At 44.1% G+C, this 25,418-nt stretch overlaps 3 protein-coding genes across 4 annotated transcripts in view; 2 read left to right on the plus strand and 1 right to left on the minus strand.

Annotated features, from left to right (window-relative positions):
- Window positions 1–7,474, minus strand: part of SUPT6H (SPT6 homolog, histone chaperone and transcription elongation factor) — a 33,452-nt gene extending 25,978 nt beyond the window's left edge. The window contains exons 1-2 of one of the 2 annotated variants that reach the window (XM_080825301.1): window positions 7,340–7,474; window positions 1,834–1,902 (exon numbers count right to left, since the gene is read on the minus strand). The gene's annotated coding sequence lies outside the window, so the exon portion shown is untranslated. The remainder of the gene's footprint in view (window positions 1–1,833; window positions 1,903–7,339) is intronic. The other variant, XM_080825300.1, reaches the window with a different exon arrangement.
- Window positions 7,475–7,757: 283 nt separating this feature from the next.
- On the plus strand, window positions 7,758–17,720 carry SDF2 (stromal cell derived factor 2). The gene is made up of 3 exons (XM_080825302.1): window positions 7,758–7,960; window positions 11,217–11,413; window positions 17,037–17,720. The coding sequence occupies exons 1-3, from the start codon at window positions 7,810–7,812 to the stop codon at window positions 17,322–17,324; spliced, it is 636 nt and encodes a 211-aa protein (XP_080681428.1). The 5' UTR covers window positions 7,758–7,809; the 3' UTR covers window positions 17,325–17,720.
- A 2,356-nt stretch (window positions 17,721–20,076) lies between these two features.
- On the plus strand, window positions 20,077–24,948 carry LOC308357320 (bridge-like lipid transfer protein family member 2; the record flags this gene model as incomplete). Its single annotated transcript, XM_080826817.1, has 11 exons — window positions 20,077–20,207; window positions 21,073–21,196; window positions 21,717–21,766; window positions 22,060–22,207; window positions 22,386–22,504; window positions 22,733–22,793; window positions 22,982–23,171; window positions 23,955–24,078; window positions 24,244–24,368; window positions 24,613–24,680; window positions 24,793–24,948. Exons 1-11 carry the CDS (start codon window positions 20,140–20,142, stop codon window positions 24,946–24,948), a joined length of 1,233 nt encoding a protein of 410 aa, XP_080682943.1. The 5' UTR covers window positions 20,077–20,139.
- Between the last annotated feature and the right edge of the window lie 470 nt (window positions 24,949–25,418).

Below are 25,418 nucleotides of genomic sequence, written 5' to 3' on the forward strand. Positions count from 1 at the left end.
ACAGTAATCACACACCTACCAAGTCCCAGACACTTAAGGAACATCTATTAACCCCTACACTGTCCTAGGAGTTACAGTGCACTCTCTCCACTCAACAAAGGAGATGAAAGACTCACAGAGAAAGTCACTTGTTCAAGTTGCTACAAATATCAACTGTAAGAGCTGAGGTCTGAGTTAAAGTGTGTCAGACTCCGAAGTCATAGCTGCACAGTTGTTTCTAGTATGTCAGCAGGTCTCCAAGTGTGGTCAGGGGACTACCTCCTCCCTTCTCTCATGAGTGTACAGTGGAGTTTTCCAGAGGTAATATGATGTATAGTATCGCAACACTGAATGCAGAAGCAGATATGAAAACCCAGCTGTATTCTATGAAGGGAGACATTAGAAAAGATTGGGGGGGGGGTGCTGGGTGGCTCAGTCAGGTAAGCATCTGACTCTTGGATTCAGCTCAGGTCATGATCTTAGGGTATGGGATGGAGCCCTGCACTGGGTGGAGTCTGCTTGTCCCTCTTCCTCTGCTCCCCTCATTCCCCACACCCGTGTACATGTTCTCCCTCTCAAATAAAGTCTTTAAAACAATGTCACACTTCTCACTACTTTTGTTTTGAAGATTATAATTGTTTTATAATAAAGGTATCATTTATGTTAAAATGTAGTGAGCTTATTTTTCCCCCAGTTATTTTATTAACATATAATAGGCATAAAACACTGTGTAAGTTTAAGGTGCATAATGCGTTAATTTAATATACCCATATACTGCAAAATAATTACTTTTTTGGTGATACTTTATTATTATTTCAAAATGAATTAATATACCCAATTGTAATTTCTTATCTCGTAAACATCAAAATACAAAAATCTCGTAAACATCAACAGATACAACTCACGTAAACACGATGTCTTTGCAATTTGAAATTATTTTAAAGGGGTCCTAAGATCAACACATTTGAGAGTTGCTATGCTATACAGCTATACACCCACCGGGTGGTGATACAAGTCTTGTGGTTAGACTGATATTCTTTTTTCCCCCAAGACCTATGTCCTTAAGGTAATTTACTTTGAGTACTGTAGAAAGTGAGTATCTAAAACTGCTAATTAAATCTGGTGCTCTAATTTGAATCCTTACATCATGCCCCCGCCCCCAGCCCTGAACTAAGCCATTAAAAATAGATTTGGGTACAGCACCCCCCCCACATGGCTTGCTCTAATTAGGCTATCAGACCGACAAATTCAGTCTTATAAGGCCTCAACATCTTCGTATTAAATGCCAGCTCCTGCAGACCAGATGCCCTTCCGTCTACTTACCAGAGAGAAACAGAGAGCCTACCTGACGAAAACAACAGCTTTTTCTGTCTCTGGGGGGCAGCTGGTGCTCTGTGCTACGCGCAGCTTTCCTCCCATTCCCTAGGTTAGCAATAAAGTACATGCTGTGCTCTAGTGGGGGAAATGCTTCCAGTTTAGCTCAGTGCCAAGACTTTCAGTTAGAGAGGTGTGCCAGAAGCAAGCCTGACTTGCTGCAACTCGCAGGAGCTAAATGTGTGGAGGGTGCCGCAGCACTGCAGGCTGAGGTTGGCAAGCAGCAACTATTCTCGAACAAAAAACACTCTTTATTAGCGTATGATTACTGTTAACATATGATATCCGAGATGAGCCCAGCAGAGTTCAGATTTTTTATTTAGAACTTAGGCTCTTGAATTTTCCCCACATACAGACGGTAAGTTAAATCTGCTACTGAAATAGGTCTAGAAAGGGCATGGGGTAGCGAAGAGAAGTTTCTCCAGGCAGAAGCACAGCTGCAGTACAAGATGCGGCTCAAAGGGAGAGGCTGGCCGTTACCATGACATTCTCTGGAAGAGGAATGGAGCTGGGATCAGATTGCCACAGGGAGGCCCTCGGCAGTCCCTCCTTTTCAACAAGATGATGTAGGAGGCAATTAAAAGGAGACCAGAGCAAAAAAGATGTCTGTTAATTCCCTCCACTGCCAACTTCAATGAACATTTACTTTTAAATACATACATATATGTGTGTGTGTATACACACACACACACACACACACACACACACAGAATTAAGCTCTGTGCTGGGACTTGGGTATATATAAATGAGTAAAATATGCTTTTTTACCTTGGTTGAATTCAATCTACCTCAAAAAATTTATAAATGCAGTTATGACAAAGCATAATGAATATCGTATTTTAGTTATATAGCAGGACTATGGGAGCGATATGAGGAGAGAGAAATGTCAGAGAGATGTCTCTCTCAGCAAAGCTGATGCCTGAGTTGAGAGGAGTTAAAAGGATAATCTGGAAAAACCAACATGAGCAAAGGTTTAGGTCTAAAAGGGCCTAGTGGTATGGGGAACAGCTCCACAAGTCTGCTATGGAGTTTCAACTCTAAGACATTCTGTATTTTATTTTATTTTATTTTATTATTATTATTATTTTTAAAGATTTTATTTATTTATTTGACAAACTGAGATCACAAGCAGGCAGAGAGGCTGGGAGAGAAGCAGGCTCCCCACTGAGCAGAGAGCCCAATGTGGGGCTCAATCCCAGGACCCTGGGATCGTGACCCGAGCCAAAGGCAGAGGCTTTAACCCACTGAGCCACCCAAGCGCCCCTTGTTCTGTATTTTATTAAAAAAAAAAAAATTTTTTTTTTAAGATTTTATTTATTTATTTGACAGACAGAGATCACAAGTAGGCAGAGAGGCAGGCAGAGAGAGAGAGAGGGGAAAGCAGGCTTCCTGCTGAGCAGAGAGCCCGATGCGGGGCTCGATCCCAGGACCCTGGGATCATGACCTGAGCCGAAGGCAGAGGCTTTAACCCACTGAGCCACCCAGGCACCCCTCGTTCTGTATTTTAAATTGAACAAAAGCTCAGGACTATTCCAAAAGTGTTCACAAGGGACTACCCAATTTGGAATTCAAAAACCTGGAAGTTTAGTAAATGAAGTATTCAGAATCCACTTAAGAAAAGTTCTTTTAGGGGCGCCCGGGTGGCTCAGTGGGTTAAAGCCTCTGCCTTCGGCTCAGGTCATGATCCCAGGGTCCTGGGATCGAGCCCCGCATCGGGCTCTCTGCTCGGCAGGGAGTCTGCTTCCTCCTCTCTCTCTCTCTGCCTGCCTCTCTGCCTACTTGTGATCCGTCTGTCAAATTAAAAAAAAAAAAAAATCTTAAAAAAAAAAGTTCTTTTAAATTCAGAACTCTTGAAGAAAAATCCTAATCAAACCAAATCAAGATGTTAAAATAAAGAAAAAGTAAAAGGTGCCTGGCTAGCTCAGTCGGTAGAGCATGCACTGATCTCAGGGTTGTAAATTCAAGCCCATGTTGGGTGCAGAGATTACTTAAAAAAACAAAACAAAACAAAACAGGGCACCTGGGTTGCTCAGTGGGTTAAGCCTCTGCCTTCGGCTCAGGTCATGATCCCAGGGTCCTGGGATCAAGCCCCACATCAGGCTCTCTGCTCAGCAGGGAGCCTGCTTCCCTTCCTCTCTCTCTCTGCCTCCCTCTCTGCCTACCAAATAAATAAATTAAATTAAAACAAAACAAAACAAAACCACACACACACACACAAAACAGAAAACATTAACTCTACCTATCATCACTTTAATGTGCACACCACGTTTATAGGAAATAACAATCTTATGAACTTTTCTTTCTTTTTTTTTTTTTAAAGGGTTTTATTTATTTATTTGAGTGAAAGAGAGAGAGAGTGTGTGGGTGAGAGAGAGCACAAGCCAGAAAGGAGAGGCTGGGGGAGAGGGAGAAGCCGACTCCTCGCTGACCAGGGAGCCTGATGAGGGGCTTGATCCCAAGACCCTGACATCATGAGCTAAAGGTAGATGCTTAACGACTGAGCCACCTAAGCACCACTCTTAGGATCTTTTCAATAACAGAGCATAGAAAGCATTATTGTTAATGATGACTAGCATAAGTAATTAAAATACAAGTAATCTCTTCTCTTTCCACAATTACTTGCAGAATAAGGACAAAAGAGGAGCAGAAACAACTGAAATATGTAACCAGAATCAGAATCCCTGCAAGAGAGGGTGGGAGTAAGTTACTGAGTCTTGTGCCACACACACTGGGGAACATATTCCTAATCACAGAGGGCCAGATCTGCCTCTGCAGCACAAAATCTGACACTGATGATATGTAAATGAATGGGAGTTGCTTAATTTGGCCAAGGAGCTTTAATTTGTTGACCCATGATCTAGGACTACAGGGGTAACTGAAAGAATTGGTGACCAAGGTACCATGGGAGCCCGTAAGAGTGGACTCCAATCTGGTTTTGAGAAAGTGACTTTGAATAAAGACTGTAAAACTGTGGAGAAATTAGCTAAGGGGAGGAGCTGGCTTCTCTGGTGGTCATACGAGGAGTGGTGGTGTTGGAGAAGAGTATTTCCAGCACAAGGCCCAAGGCCAATGGCAGGGCCAGTGAGGGCCAGTTTGACTAGAGAGGGAGCAGGGTTCATAATGAGTTAGAGTGAAGTTGTAAGAATCTTGACAGAGTAAGTTAAAGATTGTGGACTCTAAAAGGAGCTGGGAAAATCCCTTTGGGTCTTAAACCGAACTGACTTAAACCGAACTGTCTCAGTATACTTGCTAATTCAACAAAGATTTATTTAATGAGTGCCTACTATATGTCAGGTATGTTAAGAAAAAAAAAAAGTCCTTGTTCCTAGGATATCTATATTCTGATGTAGAAAACAAACAAAACAAACATTGCTCTAAGTACCAGAAAGGAAATAAATACCCTCATCTCTGAGAGGGTGAGTTTAGGCTGAGACGTCAACAATAGGTAGGAAGAGGTTCCTGGTAGAAAAGGTAGGCAAGAACTTGGCATATGGTAGGCAATGTCCAAAGGCCAGTGTGACCAGAGAATGATGAAGGCAGTAGAATGGGAGAAGGAGGGGCCTGCTCAAGTGGGGCTCTGAAAGCCATGGAAAACCACTGGGGTGCTTTAAGCAGGGTGACCTGGGTTGAAACAGGGAAAACTGAGGATACCCTTGTTGGAGCCCAGGCAAAAGATGATGGTAGTTTGCAATAGGGTGGTAGAAGCGGAGATGAGAACAGAAAACAGATTTGAAATATATTTTGGAAGAAGTGACAGGACTTACCAAAAGACTTGGGTAGGAGGGTAGTAAGGGAAAAGAATCCAAGATGATTCTCAGAGGTCTGGTTTCAGTTACCATGTCGATGAGAGTACTTCTTAATGAGACAGGGGAGATCACATTTGGAATTATGGGAAAACTAAAATGTTCTTTTTATTATGTTAGGTTTGGGATGTCTAAGAAACATCCAAATGGAACTATTAAATAGGCATTCTGTGTATGATTCTGGAACATAGAGGCAGTAGGACTAAAGAGCTGAACTTGACAGTTGCCACTTTTCAGATGGTAATTAAAGCCGTGAGACTGGATCATCTAAAGGAAGTATGCAGAGAGCCCAAAATTAAACTCTGAAGGAAATTCAACATTTACACCCAGGCAGAGAGCAAAAGTGGCTAGCAAAGGACACTGAGAAGGAGCGGCCAGAAAAATGGAGATGATCCAGGAGTTAAGTGTCAATGAAACCAAGAGAAGAGTTTCTTCTTCTTTTTTAAAAAAGATTTCATTTATTTGAGAGTGAGCGAGCACAAGCAATGGGAGGGAGAGAGAGAAGCAAGACACCCCACTGACCAGGAAGCCTGACGGGGGCTCTATCCTAGGACTGTGGGATCATGACCAGAACCGAAGGCAGACGCTTAACCGACTGAGCCACCCAGGTGCCCCAAGAGAAGACTGAGTGTCAAGACAGAAGTAAACTGTGTTGCATATTCCAGGGATTGAGGAAAGTAAAAACAAAGTATCCATGAGATTTGGCAATAAAGAAATCATTAGTAACCTAGACCAGAGACCTTCAACCAAATGGTCAGAAGAGAAACCAGACTAGTAGAGCCAGAAAAATGAATAAAATTCGAGAAAGTTGACACAGATACAAATCTGGCTATGAGAGAAATTAAAAAATAAGGATGATAGCTGGAGGAGTATGAGGGGGATTCCAGAACATAATTTGTATGTGATGGGAAGAGATTTTTATGGAGAGGTAGGATTGGGTGATTGATTTTACCAGAGAATAATGGAGAGGAAGAATCTAAGGATTTTACAAAGGATCCTGACCACAATGCCATTTATTGTGTTCTTGGGAACACAGGAGCACGGGCAAATTTACTTGCCTCCAAAGACGGTTTGGTTTCCAGTATATTACAAGGGCTTCCGTTCTTGCGAAGGTCTACTGACTGTGAAACCTGACAGCCTCTCTAGACTGCACCACTTCTAGACGAGATTAATCTCTTAATAAGGTTTAAACCTCTTAGGGAGTAACTACGGCTAATCTAATTTAGTAGCCATACAAGCCAACTAAAGAAGAATGTATTTGTATTGGCTGAAGGGACACAAGTGATGGAAAAGGGCTCTAAAATCAGGTGATGAAGGAGCAATCATACTTTTGAAATCAATATACTTAAGACTTTAGAATCGGTACCTTCCAAATAAACACTGCGAGTTAAGTTCTTTTTCCTAGAAGAAATTAATCAAATTCAAAACTGTTTACATTCTCCATGCTCATTAATAGCAGCGGTGTAACTCAATACTCCCTTGCTACTTCTGATATTACAGTGAATTTCCACGGATGCATTTTCAGAGAGCTTAGGCCTCCTCTTAAAGAAAAATAAGTATCACTTCTTGAAACAACCAAGAGAAGCGAACTGCTCCAGCTGGTTCAAGGGACTGCCTGGAGAGAAAGGCAGAAACTGGAAGAAAATCAAGTTTTGACTCAGTAGCCCATTCAGATGTTTGCAGTAGGCGGTTGACGGTTGCAACCATCTATAAAAAGTTCTAATTTTATTTTCTACAATACGGAAAAAGATGGTGTTTAGCATCGCCCTCTAGTCCAATGGCCTAACTCCTGAAAGATCCGTAGGTTTAACATCGCCAGAACAAAAAATTCGATCACCTGATCCTGACTCAGATGCCCCAAGTCCCTTCCATTCCCAAATCCTTTGGCGTGGCCCAATTTTCACAAGCTCTCGAGAGAAGCACGGAATCCCAGGAAGCCTGTTGATACAACAGAGCGCCCAATTCACGGGCTCCGGGTAGCATAGGGCTGGGAAAAGCTCTGAGACTCCAGGCAACTACTCCGGTTTCCTTCCCCTTTTCCCTCACAGAGTAGGGAAGGCCGGGGGGCCCCCTTCTTCCCGCATACGGCTCCCCAGTAACTCTTCCCTTACGGAACCAGGCCCTAGGAGCCTGGTTCCTCACCTGACCCTTTCGAGGAACACGCTTTCCAGCTCGAACTTTACCTGCCTGAAGCCCGCCGCTACTCCGGTGCGCTAAGCCCCCACTGAGGAAAATGGAGTCGTCGAACCGAGACTGGGAAAGGATAGTACGGACCCACCGCACGGCCCCTCCGCCGCCACCGCCGCCGCTGCTGCGTCAACGTGCTACGTCACTTCCGGCTCCCTGTCACTGGGAGTGGGCGGGCCATTTCTTTCACTCTTCTCCTACCTGGCTCTCGGGGCTTCGTTTAGTAGGGCTTGAAAACTGGCCGAAGCGGCTCAGGAAGGTAAGTGTCACAGAGACTTGGGAACAGAACTTGGGGATCGGAAGCGTCCGGACTCACGGCTTCCTCGGGCCGCTCTAGCCAAAGGAACCATAAAGAGTAAATTAGGGCTTCTTCATTTCCTCCTCTCTGTGGTTCCGCCGGCAGCTTCCGGTTCCGGGGAGGGGCCGAGTTTTCTTCGAAGATTAGGGGCTCTGCGCTACAGCTAGGATGGTTGTTGTGTCGCTACTGTTGTTGGGGGGTTTGTGGAGTGCTGTGGGAGCGTCCAATCTGGCTGTCGTTACATGCGGCTCGGTGGTGAAGCTACTCAATACGCGCCACAACGTGAGACTGCACTCACACGACGTGCGCTATGGGTCAGGTACTGCCACCCGGGTTAGGTGGGCTGGGAGGGGCTGGTAGGCTCTGGAGGGGGCGGGGCCAAGAGAAAATTTGAGGGGTGTGGTCTGGGAAGGTTAGGGGAGCCCGGGGGAGGTTCCTGAGGTCTAGAGGCGGAGAATCAGAGAAGTGGGCAAAATATCGACTTCTGTGGGGTGAGCTGCGTATCGGGCACATTACATGTACACTTTTTTGGGCTTACAACATTCCTACGAGGTAGAGACGATTGTTATCCTCATTTTACAGATGAGGAAACAAACTCAGATAAGTCGCATGCTCAGAGCCTTGCAGCTAGTGAATGACAGAGACGGGGTTTGAACCAAATCTGTCCAGTTTCAAAGCCTGCTTTCAGCTACTCCAGGCTGGTACTATTCAGTGCGGGAGAGACAGACCTGTAGAAAATTACAGTAAGTGCTGTACCTCTGAAGTCTTGAATTCTAAGACCTCACTTTTTGACTGTATCTTTCTGTTCTAGCTGTTTTGCATCTTAAACTTGCTCTTCAACCACTTTCTTTTGGCCTCTTTTTATTCAAACTTTATCCTTCTTGTAAAGAATTTAAAGCAGTCATTGGAATTGGAGAGGAAATCGTTAAGAGGGCGTTTTAACATAGGATATTAAAATGCTTGGTTTGGGTTCATTTATGATTTAGCAGTTATTTGTGGCTTCATTCATTCAGTATAGATATAATAAACTGTTATTACATTCCTAATAGTAATCTAGATACAGGAGATGTAATAGTGAGCCAGTCACCAAGTTACAGGAAAACCAGAACTAACCAAAAAAGAGAAAAAAGTTCAGTTAGTGAGATGTGAGATGCATCTAAGATGATTGCTAGATTTCTGTATTGGATGTCTGATGATGCTATCAGTTAAGAGAGGATGGGGGCTAGTCTGTGGTTCGTGATTCTCAAAATGTGTCTGACTAGTTAGGCTAGGAAAGGACTGAGTTGTCATTGTTGGGTTGTTTTATAATCCTAGCAGCCATTCAGTGAACACTTGCTATGTGTCCAGCTCCCTACTTTTTAATTTAATCTAGATTCCTAGTTTGGCTCTACAAAATCAGAATGTGGGAGAAAGGCCTGATAATAGGAATCTGTAGATTTGAAAAATTCTTCAGGTGCCTCTAAGGGGCAGTCAGATTTAAGAATCAGATTCAGTCTGTGCTGAGCCTGGGGTAGAGTTAAGTACTACGTCTTCGTACTGGGTGGGGGTGGTGTACTGACGGGAGAATAAGTGAGATTGTTTAGGATGCGCTGTGATTCTCAATCTGGTGTCGATTTGAATCACTTGAAAAATCTGTTGAACCACGTATAAATGCTTTAGTCCTGATCTCTGATAAGTATTTAAGAATGGAAAAGGCTAGAATTTTGGGTAATCCCAAGGTTTAAGGGTGCTAGAGGAGTCTGCAGCCATACCACCCTGAAGGCAGTCCATCCTGTCTGAACCTTGATTGATGGGAGAGGAAGTGGAGGGTTGAACAGAACGGGAAAAAGTACAAGATACAAAGCATAGACCATGTTTTAGTGAAGTATGGCAATGATCCAGGACCAAGAGAGCTGTACGGCAAAAATCAGAAGTAAGAAAGGAGGTTTGGTTTGCCTTTTTCTTTCTTTTTCTCTTTCTTTCTTTCTTCCTTTTTTAAGATTTTGTTTATTTATTTGACAGAGAGAGATCACAAGTAGGCAGAGAGGCAAGCAGAGAGAGAGAGGAGGAAGCAGGCTCCCCGCTGAGCAGAGAGCCCGATGCGGGGCTCGATCCCAGGACCCTGGGATCATGACCTGAGTGGAAGGCAGAGGCTTTAACCACTGAGCCACCCAGGTGCCCCATTTTTTTTTTTTTTTTTTTAAGACCTTACGGAGTCATTGTGAGCTGAGTGAGGCAATAGAAGCTGGTAGTTAGGCTGTAACATTCACCCAGATATCTGTGGTGCAAGGGTGTAAGGTGTTAAGTGGTAAAAAGTGAGTGTTATCAAGAGGCTCTCAGGCCTGGCCAGGGACAGGAGGAATAGGCGAGAGTAACTAGGAAAGTGTCTCGAGTGCCTTTAAAGAATTGAGTGTAGATGAAGGCCTAGGAAAGAGAATATCCCGGGAGTTTATGTGAGAGAGTGGTCTCTGATGTAACTTGACAGAAAATAAAGTTTCTTGGGAGGCCATGTGGTAGAGTGGTTAAGAGTGAGTTCTAGAGTTGGGCCATCTAAGTTCAAACCCCAACACTGTGTCTTGGTGCTGTGTGGCCTGGGGTGTACTATTCAGCCTTTCTGAGACTCCAGTGTATATTGGGGATGATAATATCTACCTTAGGGTATATGTATGTATCAAATAAGAATATTCAGGCAAAAGGTATGGATTGGTATCTGACATTTAGAAAGTGCTCAGTACACATAGCTGGCTAACAATTACTATTTATATATTTTCTTTTTTCTTTTTAAGCCTGTAGGTGTGTGTTTAATCTGGTACCTTTTAACCAGAATTTTATCTCTTTAGGCAGTATTAACCAAATTTAGGGGACTTATGATTACTTTTATAACACATTGATTGATCTCTCACAGGGCATTGGGGAGCTGCAGTGATTGCTTAGATTAAAGTTGACAGCAAAAGCTGGTCTCCTTTTTATTGTGAAATATGACAAAAAAAAATTTTTTTTTTAAGATTTTATTTACTTATTTGAGAGAGAGAGAGAGGGAGCACAAGCAGGGGGAGTGGCAGAGGGAGAGGGAGAAGCAGGCTCCCCACTGAGCAGGGAGCCCAATGCGGGGCTCGATCCCAGCACCCTGAGATCACGACCTGAGCCGAAGGCAGATGCCCAACCAACTGAGCTACCCAGGTGCCCCTGACAAAAGTTTTGATTGTAATACATAGTAAACATTTAAAAATATTAAACATGTTTCAATCATGTGGCATATACTAGGGGCTCTCCAGGTTATTGTATATAGGTACATCATACTTGTGTTTCAAAAAGATGAACATAAGTTCATTCACTAAATAGTGCCCTTTGATGCAAATTGTTAGAGTTTTCTGATATTATACATATAAATATAATTTATCAGACAATAATACTATTTAAATATATTTAGTATTTCTCATGTATTTTTTAAATGTTGTAGACGAAGAAATAACAAGCATAGGGTTTCCTCTCCACTCTTCCAAACCTGTTTTATAATACAGGGCTCATTATTGGCCTTAGGAAAGAGAGGGATTAGGTTGAGCTCATTCTCTCTCTTTTTTCTTTTTGGACTGCAGGTAGTGGGCAGCAGTCAGTGACAGGTGTAACCTCTGTGGACGACAGCAATAGTTACTGGAGGATACGGGGGAAGACTGCTACAGTGTGTGAGAGGGGAACCCCCATCAAATGTGGCCAACCCATCCGGCTGACACATGTCAACACTGGCCGAAACCTCCATAGTCACCACTTCACCTCACCTCTTTCTGGAAACCAGGTGAGGTGGCATCCTGTGGATCACTGGTGCCCTGTGCATTTGTTGCGTTGTCTAATATCTTGGTCTTTAGCCCTTTCTTTTCTGGGTGTAGATGTTCTTTTTTGTGCAGGCATGGAGAATTGGCTTTGTCTCATAAGTATGAAGGAAATTGTTTCTGGTCAAAATAGAGACTTTACATTTAGATGAAATCAAGAAATGAGAAAAGACAGAATAGGTATATGTTGGCATATCATAAGTCATCTTGATAAATTCTGCAGCAAAGAAACCCAGTGTTGACACATGAAAAGAGCTCAACATCATTAATCATCAGGGAAATGCGAATTAAAACCATAGTAAGATACCACCTTATACCTGACAGAATGGGTATAATCAAAAAACAAGAAATAACAAGTATTGGTGAGGATGTGGAGAAAATGGAACCCTTATGCACTGTTGGTGAGGGTTTAGATTGGTGTAGCCACTTTAGAAAACAGTATGGAGTTTCCTCAAAAAATTTAAAAAAATTAAAAAAAAATTAAAAATAGAAATGTCATATAATTCAGTAATTCTGTTATTGTATGTTTAAAGAAAACGAAAACACTAATTTGGAAAGAAATGTGCACCCCTATGTTTATTGCAGCATTATTTACAAAACCTGAGATACGGAAGCAAACCAAGCGTACGTCAGTGGATGCATGGGTGACGAAGATACGGTGTATACGTATATACACAGTAGAATATTACTCAGCCATAAAAAGAATGAGATCTTGTCATTTGTAACAATATGGATGGACCTAAAGGGTATTAGGCTAAATAAAATAAATAGGAGGAAGACAAATACCGTATGATTTCTTTTATATGTGGAATCTCAGAGAACAAATGAACAAACAAAAAGCAGAATCAGACCTATAAATGTGGAGAACACACTGATGGTTGTTAGAGAGGAAGGGGGTGGAGAGATGGGCAGAATGGGTAAAGGGAGTGGAAGGTAACAGGTTTCCAGTTATGGAATGAATAAGTCATAGAGATAAAAGGTACAGCATAAAGAATATAATCCGTGATATTGTAAAAGCATTGTTTGGTGACCAGTGGTAGCTACACACTTACGGTGAGTGTAGCATAACGTATAGACTTGTTGAATGACTATGTTGTACACCTGAAACTGATAAAACAATTGTATGTCAACTATATTCAAATAAAAAAACAACTGTTTCCAAAGTTTGAATAAAAATTATTTTAAATGAGTTCAACTAACCAACCACATTAAGAAAATGAATTAAGTATTATGCCACTTTTTTATTTTTATTTTTATTTATTTATTTTTTTAAAAAGATTTTATTTATTTATCTGACAGAGAGAGATCACAAGTAGGCAGAGAGGCAGGCAGAGAGAGAGGAGGAAGCAGGCTCCCTGCTGAGCAGAGAGCCTGATGTGGGCCTTGATTCCAGAACCCTGAGACCATGACCTGAGCCAAAGGCAGAGGCTTAACCTACTGAGCCACCCAGGTGCCCTTAATTTTTATTTTTTAACTATTTTTTAAAGTAAGCTCTGTGCTCAGTGTGGGGCTTGAACTCACCGCCCCAAGATCAAGAGTTGCATGCTCTACATGAGCCAGCCAGACACCCCAGTATTGTGCCATTTTTTTTAAAGCCTTGAGATTTTGGGAGATATGGACTCATTAATGAGGGCTTCCCTCCCACTGCCACTCTGCACATAGTTTTTCCTGTTAGCATCTTATATCAGTATGGTAAATTTCTTATAGTTTATAAAGCAGTTAAGGATACATTGTTATCAACTAAAGTCCTAGTTTATTTTGATATCCTTAGTTTTTACGTACTGTACTTTTTCTGTTCCAGTTGCTCGTCCAGGATACCCCATTACATTTAGTTGTCATGTCTCCTCAGGCTCCTCTGAGGTGTGGCAGTTTCTCAAATTCTTGTTTTTTTGTTCTTTATTTTTGTTTTCTTTTTTTCCAAATTCTTGTTTTTGATTACCTTGACAGTTTTGAGGAATGCTGGTCAAGTATACGATAAGGTGCTCCTCTATTGGGATTTGTCGGGTGTTTTTGTTACAGTTAGGTCAGGCTTAGAAAGGTTTTTAGGAGGACGGCCACAGGGGTAAAGTGCCATTTTTATCACATCGTGTCACAGGTACACACTATCTACGTGATTTTTGACTGTTGAAATAGTGTTTGTGATGTTTATCCCTAAAAGTTATTCTTTTCATCTCTCCACCCCACTCCTTTCTGTATTGTACTTTTGGAAGGATGTCACTATGCACAGCCCACACTTAAGGAATGGGGAGTTATGCTCCCCTTCCTTTAGATAGAGTAGCTAAAAAAGTTATTTGGAATTCTTCTGCATGGGTGTATGTCTCTTCTTTACTTATATATGCAATCATTTGTATCAGTATGGACTCATGAATATTTTATACTTTGAGTTATAATCACATACCACTGCCTTTATTTTGTTGCTCAGATTGTTCCAACATTGGCCATTGGGCGCCTTTTTACTTGTCTCCTGTGTCCATTTGACATACTCCCATTTTTGTGTATGTGTGTGTTTTAACGTTTCTTTTTCTTTTTGGCACTTGAAGATACTCTAGACTCGTCTTGTATATTTCTTTCTTTCTTTTTTTTTTTGGTAAGATATTTATTTATTTGTCAGACAGAGAGGACACAAGCAGGGGGAGTGGCAGGCAGAGGGAGGAGGAGGCTCCTGGCTGAGCATGGAGCGATGTGGGACTTGATCCCAGGACCCTGGCATCATGACCTGAGCTGAAGGCAGACGCTTAACAACTGAGCCACCCAGGTGCCCCATCTTGTATATTTCTTGCCCCAGTCCTAGAATCAGCTATTTCTCCAAGGAGTTCTGTTTCCTTTTGTTGAAGAATGATATTAGAAACCATGATCTTAGCCCTTACGTGAGCTTGTTGCTACTGGGATGTTGTCTCTTTTAGGCCTTTTCACCTGACAGACCAAAGAAACGTGTATATATATGTAGGCCTATCTATAAATATTTTTATGTATAAATATATCTTGATTATGTTAAACGTGAGTTCCTATTGATGTCTCCAACTATAATCCATTACCATTTAGACCATACTATTCTTCTCCCTTTACTTATTTGTAAATTTCCACACAGACACCTGGTTCCCACCGCTGTCATCCATTTACTCATTCAGTTCCATATACAAGTATGGTAGAATTGTGGGGTGCCTGGGTGGCTTGGTTGGTTAAATGACTTTGGTTTTATTTTTTTAAGATTTTATTTATTTATTTATTTGACAGACAGAGATCTTAACCCATTGAGCCACCCAGGCGCCCCCCCCCTTTTTTTTGAAGAAATTTATTTGAGAGAGAGACAGCATGCTGTGGGGCAGAGGAAGAGAGAGAAGCAGACCCCTGCTGAGCGTGGAGCCTGATGCAGGGCTTGATACCAGCACCCCAAAATCAAGACCCAAGCCGAAACCAGATGCTTTTTTAAAAAGATTTTATTTATTTATTTGACAGAGCGCACAAGTAGGAGGAGCAGCTTGCAAAGGGAGAGGGAGAAGGAGGCTCCCTGCTGAGCAAGGAGTCTGCCATGGGGCTCAGTCACAGGACCCTGGGATCATGGCCTGAGCTAAAGGCAGACGCTTAACTGACTGACCACCCAGGCGCCCACCAAGTCAGACGCTTAACCAACAGCCACTCAGGTGCCCCAGTTGTCTGACTCTTGATCTTGGCTCAGGCCTTGATCTCAGGTCATGAGTTCAATCCCCCGTTAGGCTCCATGCTGGGCATAGAGCCTACTTAAAAAAAAAAAAAAGTTCACAGCAACAAACAGACGATCAATAAAAAGTTGCACTCAAAACAATACAAGTAGGGACGCCTGGGTGGCTAAGTCGGTTGGGCAGCTGCCTTGGCTCAGGTCATGATCCCGGGGTCCTGGGATCGAGTTCCACATTGGGCTCCTTGCTTGGCCTGCTTCTCTTTCCACCTCTGCCTACTACTCTGCCTGCTTGTGCGCTTGCTCTCTCTCTCCCTCTCTCTCTGACAAATAAGTAAATCTTTAAAAAAAACAACTATACAGGTATAGTAGAATTGTTAATTATGTACAGTTCCTTTTGCCTTTAGTCTTACAGACTATTTCCAAATGACTGCTTTTTAATCATCTGAAATTATATAGCTTAGGATGGATTTATATATTTCTGAAATCAGTAACTTTTTTTTTTTTAAGATTTTATTTATTTATTTGACAGACAGAGATCACAAGTAGGCAGAGAGGCAGGCAGAGAGAAAGGAGGAAGCAGACTCCCTGCTGAGCAGAGAGCCTGATGTGGGACTCGATCCCAGGATCCTGCGATCAGGACCCGAGCCGAAAGCAGAGGCTTTAACCCACTGAGCCACCCAGGTTCCCTCAGTAACTTTTTTTAAATGACTTTCTACCCCCCACCCCTTTTTTAAAAAGATTTATTTATTTATATATTTATTTGGGAGACAGAGATCACAAGTAGGCAGAGAGGCAGGCAGAGAGAGAGGAAGAGAAGCAGGCTCCCTGCCAAGCAGAGCCCAATGCGGTGTTCGATCCTAGGATCCTGGGATCATGACCTGAGCCGAAGGCAGAGGCTTTAACCCACTGAGCCACCCAGGCCCCCTCTACCTTTTTTTTTTTAAGTTTTTTTTTTTTTTTAATTTATTTGTCAGAGTGAGAACACAAGCAGGGGCAGTGGCAGGCAGAGGGAGAAGGAGAAGCAGACTTCCCACTGAGAAAGGATCCTGACACAGAAATTGATCCCAGGACCCTGGGATCAGACCTGAGCCAAAGGCAGACACTTAATCAACTGAGCCATCCTGGTGTCCCATTAATTTTTTATTGCAATAGAAACTCTGTGAGTATTTGTTCTTAAGGGGAGTGGGAGTAGAAGAGAAGGGGAAGAACTCTGCTATTTACTCTATTTTATTTAGTTCTCACAGTTATTTTGTAAGGTAATACTGTCATGAGTTTTTAGAGGAGAAAATGAAGGAGTTGCACAGGAAGGAATGGAATGGAGCAGAGATTCAAGGTCTGCCAGTCTCCAGAGCCCATCCCCCACTTTCCATTTTTGTGGCTCACCATGTCACTTAAAATGTAGTTAAGGGAATGAGGTAGGAATATTTAAAGTCAAATAACAAGAGTAAGGCAAATACAGGATTACTTGCAAAGTAAGTGTTTGGAACATAATCCTAGGGCAACTGATTCCATGTCCTTTGTGTCTTTTTTTAAATCTTTTTTCACGATTTATTTTTTAAATTTTTATTAAAAAACTTTTCCCCGTGGTTTTTTTTTTTTTTTTAAGATTTTATTTATTTATTTGACAGAGAGAGAGCGGAGAAAGGGAACACAAGCAGGGGGAGCTGGAGAGGGAGAAGCAGGTCCCCCACTGAGCAGGGAGCCCAATGCAGGGCTCCATCCCAGGACGCTGGGATCATGACCTGAGCCGGAGGCAGCAGCTTAATGACTGAGACACCCAGGTGCCCCTCCCACAGTTTATTTTTAAATAGCACTGGAAAGCCTTTTATTTTTTACTTTTCAGTAGCCTTATTTTTCTTCTCATTGCTTCTTTTTCCCTTCTAAGCCTATGTGTCAGTCATGCTAATGTTGCTACCATTTGTGTCTTTCAGGAAGTGAGTGCTTTTGGTGAGGAAGGTGAAGGCGATTATCTAGATGACTGGACGGTGCTCTGTAATGGGCCCTACTGGGTGAGGGATGGTGAGGTGCGGTTCAAGCATTCTTCCACTGAAGTGCTGCTGTCTGTCACAGGAGAACAATATGGCCGACCCATTAGTGGGCAAAAGGAGGTACATGGCATGGCCCAGCCGAGCCAGAACAACTACTGGAAAGCCATGGAAGGCATCTTCATGAAACCCAGTGAGTTGTTAAAGGCAGAAGCTCATCATGCAGAGCTATGAGTCTGGAAGCTATGAGCCAGTGTCACCACACAGTGTTCATGACATCTGTTGCTGCTCCACCCTGGGATCCCTGCCCCAGGTTCCCTGGGCAGTGGCCATGTCACCACTGAGATGAAGATGCATGACAGAAAACAGTGGCTGTGTTTGGAAGCTTCAGCCCTTCACACTTGAATTGGTTGTTCTCCCAGACTCTGGGTCAGTTCTTTTTGAGTACAGGACTTGCTGGTGAAGGAGCAGATATTTTTATTAATATCGATAAAACAGAAACTGAGGGAGATAACCCTCCTAGTTGGGAAATTTTTACTCATCAGAATCTTGGGATCATGGATTATTGATGTGTGACTTTTCTCCTATTTTCTTTCTCCAAAATGATAAAGAATTTCATCATTAGTCTCACCAGTGTTGTCCTTTCTTAGGTGTGCTGTTTCATAATCTGATTGATTCTTGAGTCTGACACATGTCACTGCTATCACTCTAGAGATGCTGGGAGCCTTTGGTGTGGGCCCTTTTAAGAGCCTTACTTGCTTCCAAACTTTTTCTCTATTTTCACTTCTCTCCTAGCACCTTTTACTAGATTTTTAATTATGGCTGAAGACCCTCAAAGAATTCAGCTTAATAAATAATGAAATGTTTTACTCTGGATGTGTTAACTGCAGTTGAGAAAAAAAAGAAAAACTAATATTCACTGTCTGCTAAATACTAGATACTGTATTATAGCTCTTACCTCCTTTAATCTTCATAGATCTAGGGTAGGTATTACAGTATTACCAATGCAGAACATGAAGGTTGAATAACTGCCTTACTTAAGTGCTTAAATTGCCCTTGAGTAAGTAACTTAAAGCTAGTAAATAAGGATAGGAATCCAACTGTGTCTGGCTCACATTCTTTTTACTACGATATAGTAATGTTCACTCTTGGATAATAACTGTTCTTTTTTGGACAAATGTAGGGATAGCTTTTTCTGAAAGGGGGGGTAGAAAACTTTTGTCCTATGCTTACCTCATTTCTTCCTTTCTGTCTGCTGGTCAGTTCCAGAAAGTTTGCTCCTAGGTCTTTTGAGCATGGTAGTGGTGAACAGAGGTGTCTTCTATCTGCTGGAATTTCAGTGACTAGCAGGCCTTTTATTTTTAGAAACAATTGTTCCCCTGTCCTTTCCTTTATGGACTTAAGGTTAAACATTTGGGCATATTGGGTCTGTGCCAGGTTTAGCCCATGACATCAAGAGGCTTGGTCTCTTTCACAAGGACTTGTTTCAGTACGTTGAGACCATGAACTAGTTGAGCTCCATCTCCATTCTCTCCCCTCTTCCCACTTCAGTTGCATTGATCATTTGAGATCTCCAAAAGTAGACAAACGATAAAATCAACATTTCATGTTATTGTGATACTGGGAGTAGGCTGGAAATAGTCTGGGAAGAAAGAAGAAAGGAAGTGATAGGAATCAGCTGGGTAAAAGGAACATATTGGATAAGATGAAAATGAATAGAGAGGTATGTTGCATGGTACCCCCAACTTGGCTTGAACAGAGTTTTCACTGAGTTGCTGGGCTTTCCCTGGGGGTTCACAGACAGAACCTACCTTGCTAAGAGGCTGCAGATTATAATGCTTGAGAGATAAGTATAAATTTGAAACAAATGGTGGAGTCTTTGGGGAGATATGAAATGACTGACGAGAGGACTAGATAAGGAAACCAGTTGGAGGGGTAAAAACTGGGTAACCCAATGTGAAAATTGAAATGGTGCTTTCCTGAAGGAGTGGAAAAGAGTTTCCAAGTAAAATCTTGAAGGACATTTATGGAGATTGGGATGTAAGAGCAAAGGGATATGAAGTACTTATTTTGAAATCCTCAGAACTTGTTTTAGCTTGTATTAGCATCACTGTATCAGAGTTGGAAGGGATCTTTGTCCAGTTTCCTCATTTCACAAAGACAGACACAGGCAAAATAAAGTTGATCCTGAATTATCTATTTCTTGCAATTATGTTTGCTTCCAAAATAAACTATTTGTTGAGCAGTAAGAACAATATTCTCTATTTCTGTCATATCCCCTCAGCTCAGTGCCCAATTGTGCTATACCCAGCGAAGGGTCCAGAAAATTGCGTTTCTCACCCAGTAGGTCAGTACATACTGACTAGAACAGTATTCAAACAGTAACATGAATGAACAACTCATTCCTCTGTGGCTGGAATGAGGTGTGAATTTCAACTGATGTCTTTTAGTTCTTGGTTTCCTCAGTGATTTTCAGATAAGGCTCTTGAGTAAGATAGGACAGCTACTCCGTGTGACCTAGGGGCATAACTTCCGCCGTACCCTCGGTTCGGACCCGAAGTGGCAAAGCGGACTCTGTAACCACCCTGGGAAAGTGCTTTGAAAGTGGAAGTCTGCCATGAAAATGAGACAGCCAAGTCTGTTGCCAGCCAGGGACGGGCTCAGACTCGGGTCTCCGGCAAGCCTCAGGCTCCGCATTTCCGGGTGCGGAAGGGTGGGTCAGGGGCGGGGCATGAGTGTCAGTCGGCGCGAGGTCCGCCCCCTACCCCTTCTAGCGCCCCAGCTCCTTTGGAGCCACGCCCGTACTTCGTGCAGGCAGCCGGTCGGCCCTGCCGGCTCGCTGGCGCGGGGAGGAGTGGGGCAGGGAGACAGCTGGCTGGCTGGCTGGCTGGCTGGCCGTGGGGGGCGGGGTGCACGCGCGCCAACGCTTCCCAGTCCAGCGCTTTTCCTGCGCGTGCGGCTGGTCGGCCCGCGGCGGCGCAGAGCGGAGCCGGCGTGGGGGGGGGCCCCGGCAGGGCGGGGGCCGGAGCCAGGCTGGGCCGGGGCCGGAATGCCCCTGTTCTTCTCCGCGCTGTTGGCCTTGCTGTTGGTTGCCCTCAGCGCCCTCTTCTTAGGCCGGTGAGAGGATCCCGGCTACAGCGGGTGGGGGCTGGGGAAGGAAGAGAGACTGAGGAGGGGGCGCGCGCTGGAAAGGCGCGCGGGGCCGGGCGGGGAGGGGAAGCGGGCTGGAGGGGAAGGTGCGCGGGCGGCGGAGGGGGAGGGCCTGAGGGGGGCAGCGGAGGGGGCGCGCGGCGGGCTTGAGCGGGGGCGTGTGGCCCGAGCTGGCACCGAGAAACTGGGAGTAGGGGACACTGAGGGACCGGGCGAGGCCTGAGGGGATGCTGAGGCTGGGAGCTGAATAGGTGTGTGTGTGTGTGTGTGTGTGTGAAGGGAGCCCGGCCTGGTGGCCTCCATTCGCCCCTGAGTGTCCCCTTCACCGAGCGCGGAGGGCACCTGCAGCCTCGCCCTAGGAGACGGAACAGGTCTGGCTGCCCAGGGAAGAGCGGCATTTGAGCCGGCCGGGTGTGACCCCACGGTGCCTTCTCGCTGACACCTGTCTGGAGGGCGGAGACAGAGACCCCGTGGGGGTAGTGTGTGATGACACATCTGACACGGCTGCCTGTATTTCGACTCCCCTTCGGGCCTCTTCTTTCTTCATCTGGGGTTCCTAAGGATTGGAAAGATTGCTTTCTTTGTCCCCAATTTAGGAGGTGGACTGTAGTTTGTCTGATTTCAGTTGGGTGGAGGGGACACTCCAGGGCAAGGGTTTTGATCTTTGTGGCCGAGTGTATGTGACAGGGTGTTGTTTTGGGAGACCGGAGAGTTGCCCAGAAGATCCAGCTTTAGGACATGACCTTTTTGCAAGGCCTTCTAGGACCAGGAAGGGGTGAGGAAAGCCAAAATTGGAAGATGGTCCTGGGAACTCACAGGGATTTTTCTGCAGGTGGTTTGTGGTCCGGTTGGCCACCAAGTGGTGTCAGCGGAAGCTGCAGGCGGAGCTAAAGATTGGCTCCTTTTTTTGGATACAGAATGTCAGCCTTAAGTTTCAGCAACACCAGCAAACAGTGGTGAGTCTTGGGGAACTCCCTGGGTGTGTGTGGGGTGGACTCAGCTAAATTTTAACTATTTCTTTTTCTTTTTTTTTTCCTCTAAAATCCTGGGTGGCTTTCCTAGTTAGCCCAGCCTTGTCACCTCTTTGCCAAGATGATTTTAGAGTTTGGAAGCACTGGGATTGATGCAAGTTGTTGAGTTAAAAATGTTTATAAGGCACAGAGTGTTCAGGGTACAATAAAGATACAGAACTAAGCACAGAGAAAAGATAACAGGAAATAGAAGCACTTACTGTTCTAATTTAAGACGAGAAATAGTAACATGTCCATAAAAGAGAAATACTGAGCAAGTTCAACCAATGTCATTGTGAGGAGCAGGATATAGTGCTGAGGAGAGAAGTTGGTGGAAATGGAGTGGAGAATATTTAGTGGAAGGGCTATAGGACTTCCTCCTCTTCTTAGAAAATTTCCTGGCTGTCAAGCTGCTCATGGCTTACCTAGCAGCTAGTGTACAAAGCTGTTTTCCACCCTGTTTTAGGAAATTGATAGCCTGTGGATTTCCAGCAAACTCCTTAGCCATGATCTGCCGTGAGTACCCTATAACCTCACTCTTCCCTTGGGGAATATTTTGGGATTCGGGTTTGCAGACTGACATTCTGCAGGGGCCTCACAGCCCAAGGAGGGGGCTGGGGTTTTGCTGATGTCTCCTGGTTAGCCTGGAGGCTATTGTTTTGTGAGACGGGTATTGATAACTGCTATGAGGCTGTTCTCCGTGATTTGAGCTACATTTTTAGGGAGGATTGGAGAGTGAATATTGGGGAGGGGAGAAGACTGCCATAAAGGGCTGGACCTGATGGCAGTGAGATCTCTCTTCTGGGCAGACGCTATGTGGCATTGTGCTTTGGAGAAGTGCGTATCAGAACGGACCTACAGAAGGTTTCTGGCCTGTTTGCCCCATTTTCCCAGAGCACTGGGGTGCATCAAAAGGAACTGTCCTTCAGTCCATCCTTACTGAAGATCTTCTGTCAGGTGAGATTCTTTTCCCAGTTTCTCAGACTGTGGTAGGGATAGCTGGCTGTAGAGTGATGGGTGAATTTTTCTGCTGTTTTGGGAATATAATACCAAGAGCTGCCTCTTATTCTTTCTCTACTGGAAAGGGAAGGCAGTGCCTTGGTACTAATGATTATTCTTTGCTGCTTCTTTCTAGCTCTTCTCCATTCATGTAGAGTCTATAAACATCATGGTTCTCAAGGTGGCTACTTCTGAGTCTTTGTGGCACATTCAGATCAGAGGAAGCAGCTTTCTTTTGGATAGTGATGGGAAAAGGTAATCACTGGGTGAAAGAAGATCTGGTAGTCCCATTCTTGCCTTATAGTTTCCGCATGGCTGGATGTCTGGGTTTTATAAAGGTGTCAAGTTTTCATTCTATAACAATTTGAGGAGAGGTTAGGATTAGGCACTTTTCTTTGCCTTGCTCTGTTTAGCCAGTAAAGCTTGACTGAAGTTAAGTAGTGAGAAAGGGGCCAAGTGCTCTTAATTTTTTTCCTTTGCCAGGCTGAAATGTGAGGTGAGCCTAAATCAGATCAACAGCAAAGTTCTTAAGAGTGGCCAGTTGGTGAGTATGCCGTGGTCATTTAGATGCCTTGTTTTCCTTCTGGGCGTAGGATATGAAGGAGCTTACATTCTAGGTTCTGTGTTCTTACGGGGAGTTCTCTCAAGGTGGTATTCTAGACCACTGCATTTTGACCCAAAACTCCCTGACTCCCTACATCTTAACACTTTAGAGGCTTATCCTCCCTACAGGAGGACACCTGCCTAGCGGAGCTCTCACTGGCCCTAAAGCTGTGTCTAGAGGTGGGCATCAGCAGTCGGCAACTGAAGGCGATCACTGTGGATATGTGGACACTCCATGCTGAACTGCATGAGGGCCTTTTTCATAGTCAGCTGCTACGCCAGGGCCCAAGCCTGGCACCCAAACCTGTTCCTTGTTCAGGTAAAGCCCTGGTCAGTTAGCTTCTTGGGTGTGCTGTTCTCTTATTATTCTGGAATTATGTAAAAATAGTGGTCTCACTACTCATTAGGTGTGCTTTGTTATTCAGCATGACTTTTGACACAGGATAGCTAAAGGAGATAGGGCATTTACTTGTGAGTGAAAGAACTAACATTTAGTGGGTAATTATTGAAAATTAGACTTTTAGTACGAGTTTTTTGTATTGTCTCTCTAAATTCTCAGCATGTCACAAATGAGGAAACTGAAGCAAGAAGACCAGATAGATGACTTGACTGAGGTCATAGAGCTAGTCAGTAGTAAAAATGCAGTGTAAGTTATTTTGCCCTAAAGTCCATATTCTTTTTTTTTTTTTTTAAAGATTTTATTTATTTATTTGACAGAGATCACAAGTAGGCAGAGAGGCAGTCAGAGAGAGAGAGGGGGAAGCATGCTGCCTGCTGAGCAGAGAGCCTGATGGGCTCGATCCCAGGACTCTGGGATCATGACCTGAGCCGATAGCAGAGGCTTAACCCACTAAGCCACCCAGGTGCCCCTAAAGTCCATATTTACATTGTATCAGCCTGCTCCCCATACTGTTTTTCTAAACTCCAGGGAAGGGAGTACAGTAGGTGCCTAAATCTCTGGGATATTTGCCTTGTGGCCTAGGATTGGACATTTGGTTAGCCTACTTATGTGGGAAGATTTGGCCAAAGAGGACAGGGCATTTTGTGAGACTTGAGTATGCTAAGGATTGATGGCTCTTGTGTTATTCATTCATGTTTTCAGAGGTGACAGAGAACTTGGCTGAGCCAGCTCTGCCTGGCCTGTACCTCCTCCAGCAGCTGCCAGATCAGGTCAAGGTGAAAATGGAGATCACAAGTGTGGTGCTGTCCATGAATAGTCAAAAGAGGTGAGATCTCTGCTGACACAGAGTGTGGAGAGAGATGGTTTGAGCTCTATGCTGGGGTCTCAGTAACCCGCCTAGTAGCTCCACTGCACTGAGCTTGTCTGTGGGGGAAAGGGAGTAAGAACGACATTCCATGTATTTCTGAGTCAAAGTCTGGCTCTGCTCTAGGCACCTGAATTGGACGCTGAAGCTGCTGCATTTCCTGTACCACCGTGATGAGGATCAGCTGCCTCTTCGAAGCTTCACAGCAAACTCTGATATGGCACAGATGAGCACTGAACTCGTACTGAAAGGTTCCTGGTGGGGGGGCCGTCGATACCGAAAGGACTAGACCCTCTCTTTCCCCCATGCCCCAGTTAGCCTTCTTAATTTAATATCAGTGTAGCTGGGTATGGGGAGGAGGGAATATACTGAGAGAAAATAACCCCAACTCACGAGTTTTGGTGATAGTCTATTCATCTTCTTGCCTGTCTCTGTCTCTTAGTTTTACCTTTTGTTTTCCCAGTGTTCTTCTCTGATTGCTCTTTGCCCTCACAGATGGTTTGTTGCTGTCCCAGAGTCGCCAGCGCATCGTCTGTCTCAGCTCCCTCAAGGCTAATGTGCAGGTGTGATGACTGTGGGACCAAGAATCCTTCCTTTTTGTGCTCTGTCCCTGTATCATTGCCTTGTGAGCTACTGAGATAAAACCCAAGCCAACAGTTCTGGTGTTATTTCCAGGTGACCACCATTGACCTCTCAGCCTCCCTGGTTTTGAATACTTGTATTATTCATTACCGGCACCAGGAATTCTCTCATTGGCTGCACATGTTGGCCCTGGAGACCCAAGAGTCTAGTTCATCTGTTTTTAAGCAAAGAAAGAAAAGGTCGGTGTAATCTTTTTTTTTTTTTTTTTTAAAGATTTTATTTATTTATTTAACAGACAGAGATCACAAGTAGGCAGAGAGGCAGGCAGAGAGAGAGGAGGAAGCAGGCTCCCGGCTGAGCAGAGAGCCTGATGTGGGGCTTGATTCCAGGACCCTGAGACCATGACCTGAGCCAAAGGCAGAGGCTTAACCCACTGAGCCACCCAGGCGCCCCGCTGTAATCTTTTTTTAGCCACCATTTTATCAGGTGGATTCTCAGATTCTTTTGATCTAAAGTGGCATATTGTGTTAAATATGTATTTTGATGAGTTCAATAGCATTTCTATTTTATTTATTTTTATTTTTTGAGAGAGAGAGAGAGAGCAAGGATGGGAGCTGTGGGGGGAGGGGCAGAAGAAGAGGGAGGGGCTTGATTCCACCACCCTGAAACCATGACCTAGGCTGAAATCAAGAGTTGGTTACTTAACTTACTGAGCCACC

Source organism: Martes martes (genome assembly GCF_963455335.1).
Source record: "Martes martes genome assembly, chromosome: 16".
Classification (NCBI taxonomy): Eukaryota; Metazoa; Chordata; class Mammalia; order Carnivora; family Mustelidae; genus Martes; species Martes martes.

Coding starts and splice junctions, on each gene's coding strand:
- SDF2 (XM_080825302.1), top strand. CDS start 7,810: ATGGTTGTTGTGTCGCTACTGTTGTTGGGGGGTTTGTGGAGTGCTGTG. Junction 7,961..11,216: donor CGACGTGCGCTATGGGTCAG/GTACTGCCACCC, acceptor TTTGGACTGCAG/GTAGTGGGCAGCAGTCAGTG. Junction 11,414..17,036: donor CACCTCTTTCTGGAAACCAG/GTGAGGTGGCAT, acceptor TGTGTCTTTCAG/GAAGTGAGTGCTTTTGGTGA.